The sequence below is a fragment of the Heterocephalus glaber genome, unplaced genomic scaffold (assembly GCF_053883595.1).
Source record: "Heterocephalus glaber isolate CG9 unplaced genomic scaffold, H.glaber_assembly_v1.0 deba00000936, whole genome shotgun sequence".
NCBI classification, from domain to species: domain Eukaryota; kingdom Metazoa; phylum Chordata; class Mammalia; order Rodentia; family Bathyergidae; genus Heterocephalus; species Heterocephalus glaber.
The window spans coordinates 3,652,578-3,665,846 of NW_028258172.1; the positions used below are offsets into that span (position 1 = coordinate 3,652,578).

Below are 13,269 nucleotides of genomic sequence, written 5' to 3' on the forward strand. Positions count from 1 at the left end.
CCAAAAATACTGACCACATAGATTTTGAGGCTGAAACTGATTCGGTGGCCTTAGATAATCATCAAAATAAAACAATCTTTAAAAAATGTTTTTGGCTTTTGAAAATATCAGAGTTGCTGTTTATGACTTCTGGTTTTAGAGTTGTATCAAAAAGCATTTCATTAGTGATTAATTTTGTTTTGTATCTGAGAAATAAAATTGGGTACGATATACTGTTCTTGAACAGATCTTTGGAAATAAATCTGAGATGAGAAACACTTAAATTACACACCTAAACTTGGTTTAGTGCTGCATGTCTGTAATCCCAGCTACCAGGGAGGCTGAGGCAAGAATATCACAAGTTCAAACCCAATCTGGGCAACTTAGTGAGACCTTGTCTCAAAACAAAAGAGTCTGAGGATGCTTGGCATAAGAAAGCTAGGCTAGGGAAGCTAGCACTCTTGGAGTCTGAGGTAGGAAGATCATGAGTTTGCATATGGCTTAGACAACTGAGAAACTGAGTGAAACTGTCTCAAAATCAAAAATAAAAGGGCTGGGAATGTAACTCAGTGCAGAGGACCTGGGTTCAATCCCTAGTACCACCCCCAAAAATTATATATTTAAATTAAGATACTTCTTTCAGAGAAAAGCACCTAATAGGATGATTCTTTAGATAGTTCCAAACTGGATAGTATAGTCAACATAGATGTCTCTTTAAGACATGTAATTTTTTAACTTAAACCAGATATAACAAGAATAGACATTCTGTTGGCATTAGTAGTTCTGGAAATGCTGACAATAAATACAGCAGTGGTGGTGAACCTATGGCACATGTGCTGCACTGGGCACACAGAATTGTCTCTGTTGGCATGTGAGCCAGGTTACCCCAGCAGCTGAGCACTGGATATTCAGGTTTAATTGCACTGTTGCCACTTTATGATAAATCAGTGAGTTTTGGGTTGCAGTTTTGGTACTCAGTCTCTAAAATGTTTGCCCTCGCTGACATAGAGCATGATCCAAATTGCCAAAGGCCCACCCTACCTCAAGTATACAGAAGTGGTAAAACCATCACTGCATAGTCAACAGGAAGATGAAAAACCAGCAAGTGTATTAACCCCAAGGAGGAAAACAATCTCATGTTTAAACATGAACACAACCTTTCCTCTAAGAGTCTATAGACCTGTTCTAGAAATAGATTTTTTTTCAAAAAGTGTATGTTAGCACAAGGTAATAAACCTACCATATTTAAAAAGTAGTGATCATTTTGTCTAAAAAATCTAAAAACTTCATGTAATATCTAGATAAGCAAAACCCCTGCTTTTTATATTAAGTCCTTCCTAAAGAGCCTGTTTTACAAAACTTAGCTAAGCACATTGACTATGTCTCAGGCAGAGAAAGAACACTGACATTTTTCACTTGTTTTCTGAATGGATGGTGAGAGTGCTATTCATTTCTAAAGTTAAATCCATTTTTAGAACAATAATATTCTTTCTCTTGCTTATATTATGGACTGCTTAGCATGCATATACTAGTCACTCAATTACTAAATGCTCTAAATTCCCTTGCAGATTTTTAAGTGGGGGAGGAATGCCCTGGTCTCATTCACTTAAACCAATTAGAAAAGTAGCATATCCTTGTTTGGGACAAAACATCACTATGGCACTATGGTTACTACAGGTATCCCTAGCAGAGAAGCAAGTTAGTAGCTAACTCACTGTTGCTTAGAGCAGACTTCCAGCTTGTTGCTGGCCTTGGAGTTACTTGTGTAGAGCAGACATCTCTGCCCAGTACTAACAGGATATATATATATATATATATATATATATATATATATATATATGTCACATGCTTCTTACTTTTCCATAATTCAGCTATATTGTTTTATCTTAGGAGTCTGACCAAAGCTTTCTGTACTGAAATGGGCATGTCAGATAGCAGAGTTGGGCTAGTATTTCTCCTTTGCTAATGGCTGCTACTGAGACTTAAGTCCTAGTCCATGAAGTAGCAGGGCTTGGCCAAGTTCACTTCCAGCCAAAATCAACCTGGCTCTCACCAAATCCCTCCCCCAGAATTATGGCTTCTCACTGACCTGATGGGTTACTGGTTAATTGCAACACAGTCCCAGTACCCTTTGATCTCTCTAAGCAAGATAAGCAGTGCCTTTGCCTGTTATATCCCTGCCTGCATATTAGCTATCCCTGCCTGCATATCAGATATTTCTGCCTGCATATCAGCCACCGAGGGATGCTTCCAGCTAGATGCTTCCAAACACTTCACTGTGCCACTTAATGTCTTCAAAGCATACGTTTCCTACCTTCCCACAATTGTAATCAATAAAGTACTGGGTGCCCTTGATGCCCCTTGTCTTTGCTGCCCAGAGTAGCACTGATCTGTCCAAGACCCAGTTCTCTCTAAGTCTCATTTCTTTCTTTATTCTTTATCAGCTTGTGTTATACTGGCTCACAGGAGACTGTAGACTTACTGCAGAAGTCTATGGTAAAGCCCCCATTCCTTTTCCCTATACTTGTGTTTTCAGTGATGCCCATGCACTCAAAGAAACTCATGCCTCCAGAAAAGCACCTGGTCTCAGAGATAGCTGTGTTTCTAGAGATGTCCATATTTCTAGAGAAGCTCTTGGCTGCAAAAATATCCATGTTTCCCAGGATACCAGTGACCTCAGAGATATTCACATCTTCAGAAAACCTGATAGCTCCAAATATGCCCATATCTCCAGAGATGTCTATGGGCCTAGAGATATCTCTATCTCAAAAGATGACGGGGACCTGGGATTTAGCTCAGTGGTTCCAGCGCCTTCCTCACAAGCCACAAGCACAAGGTCCCGAGTTTGATCCCTGGTACCAAAACAAACAAACAAACAACAACAACAAAAAACATGACCATGGCTCTAGAGATGTCCAAATCCCCAGATTTTATATATATATATATAGTCTTAAAGGTGCTCATGAACCTACAGCAGTTATAGTGGAGGTCTGTACCCTGGCTTTTTACTTGATCCATCTGAGCTCAGAGGCCTTCTTCCTTGGACCAGGTGCTATTCTTCATCAAGGTATTTAAGTCTCCGTCAATACCCATAAAGCCAAGAGGATTGGGCAAAGGCCTTCCCAGATGTTGGGATAATAAATTCCCCAACTGAGAGCAAGTACGGACCTCTTCTGATGGCTCATCATAAGCTTGCAGTTTCTGTTTCAGGAGCAAAGTATAGTTGAGAAAGAATTAGACAAAGAATATACTGGGAAAATATTACATTGACCTGAAAAAATCCTGCTGCTCTCACATGATGGCAAATTACTTTTTGTCTCCATTCCCTCCTCCCAGTTTTTCCTTATCACTTGTCATGAAAGAACCTCAAAGGTCTTATATCTGTAAAAGTCTTCTTTTCTGAAGAATTCAGGGGGGTTTTTTTGGGGTTTTTTTGGTACCAGACATCGAGCTCGGACCTTGCACTTGCAAGGCAGGTGCCGGAACCACTGAGCTAAATCCCTGGCCTTGAATTCAGTTTTATTACTGGGATTAAGGGCAGAAAGGGAAATGATCACTAACATTTATTGATTACTTCTACATGCCAAACACATACAGTATTTCCTTTTACTCTTATGAGAAAACTATTAGATATTAGATGTATTTTACAGAGAAAGCTGAGAAAACTGAGGCTCAAAAGTTTAGTCAGTCACTCAAGACTACATGCTTAAGAAGTAAAAAGCTATGGTATGAACTTATATCTTGTTAATGCCAAGTCTATGACTTGTTTACTAACTCATGCTACCTCCAAAGGATATTTTCACTTTAAGGGATTACATAATGACTCACTAATACTTTACTGCAGTGATTCTTTTGGGATCATAAGCCCTTATGAAACTGTGAAGCACATTATAGATGTCCACTTCAGAAAAATATAGGCATGTATATATATTGCACATATATGCACAGGTGTTTAGGCATAATTTAAAGGGGTTCACAGATCTTGAAAACTCATCTGTGGCCACCTATGTGTTCATGCATTCCAATTAAGAGCTTCAGCCATTTTTATTTTCCTGACAATCATAATCAAATCCTAGAAATCATAGTGATTTTTACTAAAAATATTGATAACCCTTAGAGAGAGGTACTGGATGGCCAGGTGGTTTTAAGTATCTTTTAAACCTTTCACTTTGTACTTTTTTGTATTCTGTATTTTTTTAACTTCATAGTTGTCTTTTTCAAAACACATCAACAGAGTTGTATGGCTGATAATGATATGGGACATGAAATATGAAAATATTATCGCTTTTCGGCCTTTTGGCTAAGATCAAGTGAAATATGAAAATATTATATCTCCCAACCTGTTAGATGTCTGATATGCCCAGATCGTATTCTCTAAAATCAAAGAATGAATTCAAGGAACAATGGCACTTAAGAGTAGGAAAATATTGAGAGAATAGCTCCTGAGAGAAAGAAGGGATCCAAAAGGGTAGCTGAAGACTCCATTTTATAGGGAAGTTTTATATAGCAAAGCCAGGTGGGTACAATGTGGATTAAATCTATGATCAATAAGGCTACAAGTATAGTCACTTAGGTAATAGTGATCCAACAGGGAAGCAAGTCACGTAGCAAGAATACATGGAAAGAACAGAGAACTTCTCAGGTAGGTGTTGAATCTTGGAGTCTTGGTCACCCACTGACAGAACTGATGCCTATGTAGACATTACTAGATCACGTATTATCGTTTATCTTATCCCTAGGGGAATTTTGTAGGCCTGGTCTTTTAGTTATTTTTTTGAGGCTTGGCCCCCAACAGATGTGTCTCTGGCTGCAGTTGTAGTGTATTTTCACCTTTTTTCCTGACTCTCGGGAGGCCTCAGCCCTGTCAGATTGCCTATTATATTTCTATCTGACTTAGCTCTGTATAATGTTCTCTCCTCTGAAGAGGTATCTTGAACTGCTATGAGGGGACAAAGGATGATGACCATTTGGTCTACTTAAGGCTGAAGGGGGTTGTAGTTGTGATTGAAAGTCAGAGATACTCTCCAGAGCATCTATCTAAAGGCCTTAGATAGACATCAGGCATTCTCAAGTAGGCATATAGCATTAAGTCTGGAGGTGACAAGGCCAATGAAACAGTTTTGTATATACAGGATGAACAATAAGATCAACAAGACTATTATGAATACAACAAACAAATGTTTCCACAAGAACAGCCAGTAATAACCTCCCACAAAGAGAATAAGGAGAAGGTCCAGGGGATTTCAGAATCCGACATGGCTTTAGCCTGTCATTTTATATCTTGTACAGCTATCAAAACATTAGCATTCTGATATTCTATCAGGAATATACACACAGCCTTCAGCTTTCACAACTGCACAAATATCCCCTTGTTCTGCTGTCAGGATGTCTAATGCCATTCAATTTTGGAGGATGGCTTGCCTCATTAATTTTATTTTATTTTTTTATTTAGGAGAAAGAGACCAGTCAGTGTCATTTAAGGCTCATGGCATATAGTTAATAAATGCCTCAATGTGTTGCATGACATCCTCCAATCCCAGGGAAGGGTCAAAGACAGAAGCCAAATGATCATACCAGTGAAATACACTTTTAGACCACTGATAGTGTAGATGGGGTGAGTTTATAGGTTTGTTGATATTTTTCCCATTCTTGCCTTTTAACCATACAAGTCCCTCTAGTTTTTCCTGTAAGGAGGTAGAAAGTTTGGTGGGGTTTTTATTTTTGTTTTTTTGGTACTGGGATTGAACTCAGGACCTTGTCCTTGCAAGGCAGGCAGTGCCACCACTGAGCTAAATCCCCAGCCCTGAGAGTTTGGTGGTTTTGAAGGACAATTTTAGCTAAAGAACTTAAAGACTGTTGTTGAGCTTTTATAGCTTTTATCATAGTTTTTTCCTCACTGAACCATAAAAATGGTCAGATACTGATGTGCCTGGAAACTGCCAGAAGGGTTCAGTAATTGGAGCACCTTTTTATATCTAGTTTTTAGGAATATAATATTGTTTTTATATTCTTTTTGGTTTTACTTCTCTGCTGGGTATTTAAGACCAAGTTAAAATGAGACCCACGTTAATAAAAATTAAACTCTTGCTGTCTATCAGGGTCACATGTCTCCTCAGGCATTACTTTTGGAACCATGTACAGAGCTTCTCAGATCCTCTGTCAGTGTCAACTGCCAGGATGGCTCACAGTCTTGACTGATCAAGTTGGTTTCTGTGAAGGCATGGGAAGTTTTTTCTATGGTGACCCTCTTTTGGCACACTGTAGATTTGTTGATTCTTGTCCTCTGGGGTCCAGCAATCTTCCTGCTCAGGAGGTTTGATAACTCACCAAAGTTGTAGGATCTTAGAGAAAAGGTTCCCTCTTGTCCTGGATCATTGTTGGCCTTGGAGGGTCAGGGCCAAAATACTGGCTGTTCTCTTAGCCCAGTTACCTTTCTACCTCTGGTCTCCAAATTTTATTTTTTTTCCTTAGATTCTTTTATTGGTACATTTTAGGTATACAATACATTTAATTTGTCATTGGGTCCTTGTACCTTTACATGATATATCTTGGTTTTTATTTTTTCCCCATTTCCTGTCCTCCCTTCACCCCCTCCACCCTTCCTTATTTACAAAGAATTTGTTTCCATTTTTTACTTTTCTCATTATTTTTCCTTCCCTTTCCTTTCGCCTACCCCTCCAACGTCCCCTACCCCTTTGGACCTTTGCGTACTATTTCCCATTATCAGTTACTCATTTTAATCATTATGTATTCTTTCAGTTTCTCACACCAGAGAAACTTTGGTATTTACACGTGTGTCCTATTTATTTCACTTAAGAGTATGGCCTCAATATGCATCCATTTAGCTATAAATGTCTCTAGTTTCTCATTCTTTATGGCTGAGTAGTACTCCATTTTATTTTAAAAAATCACATCTTTATCCAGTTTCCAGTTGAAGGGCACTTGGGCTGTTTCCAAGCTTTTGGTATTACAAACTGTGCTGCTATAAACATGGGTGTACATATATCGCTGTCATATGATTCTTTTAATTCTTTTGGGAAGATCCCCAGCAGGGGAATAGGTGGGTCAACTGGGACCTCTAGTCCTAGTTCTTTGAGGTATCTCCATACTGATTTCCACAGTGGTTGCACCAGGATGCATCCCCACCAACAATGGAGAAGGCTTCCTTTCTCCCCACAACCCTGCCAACATTTGTTTTTTTTTTAATTTATATATATATATTTATTGGTACATTTTAGTTATAAAATACATTTACATTTATCATTGGGTGTTTGTACCAGAACATGATGTATCTTAGTTCTTATTTTTTCTCCCATTACCTTTGCACCCTTCACCCCCTCCACCCTTCCCTATTTACACAAAGTTTGATTCCATTTTTTTCTTCTCATAGTTTTTCCTTTCCCTTCTTCCCTTTCTCCTTCCCCTCCCACCATCCCCAAACCCTTGAACCTTTTCTTATTTCAAATTATCAATTATTCATTTTAATCATTTTCATCCTTATTTACACTTTCAATTTCTCACACTAGAGAAACTATTCGGTATTTACACGTGTGTCCTATTTATTTCACTTAAGAGTATGGCCTCAATACGCATCCATTTAGCTATAAATGTCTCTAGTTTCTCATTCTTTATGGGTGAGTAGCACTCCATTTTATTAAAAAACCACATCTTCTTTATCCAGTTTCCAGTCAATGGGCACTTGGGCTGTTTCCAAGCTTTAGCTATTACAAACTGTGACGCTATAAAAATAGGTGCACATATATCACTGTGGTATGATTCTTTTAATTCTTTGGGTAAGATTCCCAGTAGGGGAATAGCTGGGTCAAATGGGACCTGTAGTCCTAGTTCTTTGAGGTATCTCCATACTGATTTCTACAGTTGTTGCACCAATCTACATTCCCACCAACAATGGAGAAGGGTTCCTTCCTCTTCACACCCCCACCAGCATTTGTTATTGGTTGATTTCTTGATAGCAGCCATTCTTTGTGGGGTGAGGTGGAATCTGAGTGTTGTTTTCGTCTGCATCTCTCAAATGACCAGTGATGTTGAACATTTTTTCATATATTTATTTGCTGTTTTTACTTCTTTGTCTGAGAAATGTCTGTTCATTTCGGATGCCCATTTTTGAATTGGGTCTTTGAATTTGGGGGGTCTGATTTTTTTCAGTTCTTTATATATTCTCAATAGTAGACCTTTGTCTGAGCTACAGCTGCTAAATATTTCTTCCCACATTGCAGGTTGTCTCTTAGCTCTGTTGGTAGTTTCTCTTTCAGTGCAGAAGCTTTTTAATATGATGAGATCCAAGTTGTTGATTCTTTGTGCTAGCTCCCATGCTACTGAAGATTTGTTCATAAAGTCTTTTCCTATGCCAGTGTCCTCAAGAGTTGTACCTAACTTATCTTCCAGCAAGTTTAGTGTTTCTGACTTAATATTTAGATCTTTAATCCACTTTGATCTTAGTTTAGTGCATAGTGATAGGTATGGGTCTAGTTTTAATCTTTGTGCCAACATTTGTTTTTGGTTGATTTCTTGATATGAGCCATTCTTTCTGGGGTGAGGTGGAATCTCAGTGTTGTTTTCATTTGCATCTGTCCAATGACCAGTGATGTTGAACATTTTTTGATATGTTTATTTACTGCTTTTACTTCTTTGTCTGAGAAATGTCTGTTCATTTCAGATGCCCATTTTTGCATTGGGTCTTTACATTGGGGGTCTGATTTTTTTCAGTTCTTTGTGTATTCTAGACAGTAGTCCTTTGTCTGAGGTACTGTTGCTAAAAATTTTTTCCCAGATTGTTGGTTGTCTCTTATCTCTGTTGGTGGTTTCTCTTGCAGGGCAGAAGCTTTTTAATAAGATGAAATCCCAGTTGTTGACTCTTTGTGCTAGTACCCACGCTACTGAGGTTTTGTTTATAAAGTCTTTTCCTATGCCAATGTCTTCAAGAGTTCTACCTAATTTATCTTCCAGCAAGTTTACTGCTTCTGTTTTAATATTTATATCTTTAATCCACTTCAATCTTAGTTTACTGCATTGTGATAGATATGGGTCTAATTTTAATCTTTGGCAAGTTGAAATCCAGTCTTTCCAACGCCATTTATTAAAGAAGCTATCTTTCCTCCAGTGAGGATGATTGGCTCCTTTGTCAAAGATGAGGTGGCTGAGTATGTCTGGAGTTGTTTCTGGAATTTCGAATCTATTCCACTGATCCACAGGTCTGTTTCTTTGCCAGTACCATGCTGTTTTTATCACAGTAGCTTTGTAGTATAGTTTCAAGTTGGTGATTGTGATACCCATGTCTCTGCCATGTCTCTGTTGCCTAGAATTGCTTTTGCTATTCTAGGTCTTTTCTGGTTCCAAATGAATTTTTGAATTCTTTTCTCTAGTTCTGTGAAATATATTGTTGGAATTTCAATTGGTATTGCATTAAATCTATGTAGCAGTTTTGGAAGTATGGCCATTTTCACTATATTGGTTCTTCCTACCCAGGAGCAAGGGTTGTCTTTCCATTTTCTTTCTTTCTTATTTTTTTTTGGTACCGGGGATCAAACTCTGGTCCTTGCACTTGTGCAGCAGGCAGTGAAACCACTGAGTTAAATCCCTGGCCCTCTTTCCATTTTCTTATATCCTCTTTGAACTCTTTTTTTAGAGTGCTGTAGTTTTCAGTGTAGAGGTCTTTTGCTTCCTTTGTTAGACTGATTCGTAGATATTTCATTATTTTGGATGCTAACGTGAAAGGAATTGTTTCCCAAATTTCCCTCTCAGTGAGTCTGTTATTCCTGTACAAGGCTGTTTTTTGAGTGTTGACCTTGTATCCAGCTACTCTACTGAATCTGTCAATTAAGTCTAGAAGTCTTCTGGCAGAGTTTTTTGGGTCTTCTATGTAGAGTATCATTGTAAGCAAATAATGACAGTTTAAATTCTTCCCTTCCTATCTTTACTCCATTTATTTCTTTCTCTTGTCTAAATGCTGTGGCTAATGTTTCCAGAACTATATTGAATAGGAGTGGTGGTAGTGGACATCCTTGTCTTGTTCCTGATTTTAGCATGAAGGTCTTCAGTTTTTGACCATTTAGTATAATGTTGACTGTTGGCTTTTCATAGATAGCCTTAATCAGGTTGAGATAAAGACCTTCTATTCCAATTTTTTGTAGGGTTTTTATCATGAATGGGTGCTGGATTTTGTCAAATGCTTTTTCTACATCTATTGAGATGATCTATATTTTGTCCTTGGTTCTGTAAATATAGTTTATTACATTTGTGATTTATGTATGTTGAACCATCCTTGCATCCCTGGGATGAATCCGACTTGGTCAGGGTGTATGATCTTCTTGATGACACTCTGTACTCTGTTTGACAGTATCTTGTTGAGGATTTTTGCGTCTATGTTCATTAGGGAGATTGACCTGTAGTTCTCTTTTGGGTTGGGTCTTTCCCTGGTTTTGGAATCAAAGTAACACTTGCTTCAAGGACTGAATTTGGAAGTATCACTTTCCTTTCAATTTCATTGAAGAGTTTAAAGAGTAGTGGTGATAGTTCTTCTCTAAATGTCTTATAGAATTCAGGAGTGAAGTCATTTGGACCTGGGCTTTTCTTTGTTGGTAAATTTTTAATTATGTTTTCAATTTCACTGATTGTAATTGGAGTGTTTATAATTTTTATATCTTCATTTAACTTTGGCAATTCGTATGTATCGAGGAATCTCTATTTCTTCTGTGTTTTCCATTTTATTAGAGTACAGGTTCTCAAAGTAAGTATGTATGATCTTCTGGATTTCTGCTGGATCTGCTGTGATGTCACCTTTTTTGCTGTTAATTGCATGGATTTGAGCCTTTTCTTTCCTTTTTTTGATAGGGTTGGCTAAGGGTTTATCAATTGTATTCTTCTGAAAAACCAACTCTTTGATTCATTGACTTTTTTTGTATCTTTCTCTTAGTCTCCATTGCATTGATTTCTGCTCTGATATTTATAATTTCCTCTCTTGTACAAGCTTTGGGTTTTCCATAGTCTTCTTTTTATAGGAGCTACAGGTTCAGCATTAGGTTATTTAAGCTCTCTCAGTTTTTCTAATATGGGCATTCACTGCTATGAATGTCCCTCATAAAACTGCTTTCATTGTGTCCCATAGATTCCTGTATGTTGTATTGGCATTATCATTAACTTGTAGAAACTGTCTAATTTCTTCTTTAATTTCCTCTGTGACCCATTGTTGCTCAGGAGAGTGTTACTCAATTTCCATGTGGTTGTGGGGGTTTTGTAGTTTCTTATGTTTTTGATCTCCAATTATTTTGCACTATGGTCTGATAATATACAGGGGATAACTTCAATTCTTTTGCATTTACTTAAACATGTCCTAATGATCTAGCATGTGGTCTATTTTGGAGAATGACCCATGTGCAGCTGAAAAAAAATGTATATTCTGATTTTGTGGGGTGGAACACTCTGTATTCATCTATTAAATCCATTTGTTCAATAGTTTAGTTCAGTTCTAGAATTCTGTTGTTGTTTTGTCTAGATGATCTATTTTTGATAGTGCGGCATTGAACTTCCCCACTACAATTGTATTAGTGCTTATTTGGTTTTTCATGTCCATAAATATTTGTTTTGTATAGTTGGGGGCATTGGTATTTGATGCATATATATTTATGATTGTCGTCTCTTCCTCTTGGATTTTTCCATTCATGATGTAGTGACCGTCTTGTCTCTCTTAATTAGTTTTGGTTTGAAATCTATTTTGTCTGCAAATAAGATTGCTACCCCTGCTCTTTTCCTGGTTCCTGTCACATGGAGAAGTGTTTTCCATCCTTTTACTTTCAATCTATGAATGTCTGTTTGAATTAGGTATGTTTCTTGTATACAGCATATTGTTGGATTTTGCTTCTTCATCCATTCTGCCAGTCTATTTCTTTTGATTTGTGAATTGAGGCCATTAATATTGATGATTATAATTGATAAATATTGACTCATCCTTGTCATGTTTTACTATTGTTGGCTCTTTTACTTTTTATTTTTCCCCTTTCCCTTTAGTTTCTTGCCTTGCCTGGTGGCTTTCCTCTATTGGGACTCATGAAGTTGTGACTTTCATTGTCTTTTATGAGGATATTGTTTAGAATTGTTTGGAGTGCTGGTTTGGTGTTCATGAAATTTCTCAGGTGTTCTTTTTCGTGGAAGTATCTAAATTCCGCATCAATTTTGAAAGGTAATTTTGCAGGTACAACAGTCTAGGTTGGAATTTATTTCCTTATATGGCTTGAAATACCTCACTCCAGGCTCTCCTTAATTTGAGGGTTTGTGTTGAGAAGTCTTTTGTCATTCTGATGGGCTTTCCTTTGTATGTGATTTGTTTCTTTTCTCTAAATGCTTGTAGGATTTTATTCTTCTGTTGAGCTTCTGGGATCTTGACTATTATATGTCTAGGTGTAGCTTTTTTTATTGTGGCTACTTGGAGTTCTATATGCCTCACTTATCTGTATGTCTAATTCTCTACCTCTGTCTGGGAAGTTTTCCATTGTTACTTCTGTGAACAGTTTTTTTATGTCATTTTTACTTTCTCCTGGTTTTTCATGGACTCCTATAAGTCTTATGTTATTCTTCTTTGCATCATCTCGCAGCTGCTGGATTCATTTCTCATGGTCCCTTATTATTTTGAAGAAATCTCTGTTTTCTTGGTCATTAACTGCAACTGTGTCTTTTTTTATCTCATATTCTATCTTCAAATTCCCTTAATCTGCTGTGCATACTTTCAATGGTGTTTTTAATCTCCTGGATATCTGTTTGAATCTTTTTCATGGATTCCATTTCTTTCTTATGCTGGGCATTCATGGCTTCCATCATGGTTCTGAGCTCATCTATTTTTTTTTTATCTGTTTCTGTTCTAGAGCCTCTAATCATGTCTTTCACTCTGCTTACCACCTCTGTAGTTATTTGGGAAATTATTTCTGTTTTGAATTTTTCTAGAGCCTCATTCATTTGTTTTGTTACTTTCTGTGCTATCTGTTCAGTGTGTCCAGGTGGTTGATTTTCATAGTTTTCTACCTCAGTTTTCCCCAGAATTTGCCATTGGTGATCTGGAATTTGTGTTTGTGTCCTGCCAAGGTGTCTTATTTTTAATTCTGTTGTTATTGCTGATTTTTGCTTTAATTCTGGGGCTGATACACCAATATTTCTTATTTTGAGGATCTTTATTACTGATGTTTACAGCCCCTATAGAGTGATGGCTTCTCAGAGATATTTTCCAGGTATAGCTGGACATTTTAGGGTTTGAGTCTCTAATGACTCTTAGGCAATCTCATT

The 13,269-nt window shown here is 37.5% G+C and overlaps 2 protein-coding genes across 2 annotated transcripts in view; one reads left to right on the forward strand and one right to left on the reverse strand.

Annotated features, from left to right (window-relative positions):
• Window positions 1-13,269, forward strand: part of LOC110347169 (profilin-2-like) — a 182,385-nt gene that overhangs the window by 63,567 nt on the left and 105,549 nt on the right. The window lies entirely within an intron of this gene.
• The window catches only part of Mtmr8 (myotubularin related protein 8), a 115,645-nt gene continuing 104,805 nt past the window's right edge, over window positions 2,430-13,269 (reverse strand). The window contains 2 exon segments of the mRNA XM_087208118.1: window positions 2,430-2,719; window positions 2,952-3,170. Coding sequence (XP_087064244.1) covers window positions 2,430-2,719; window positions 2,952-3,170 — 509 coding nt within the window.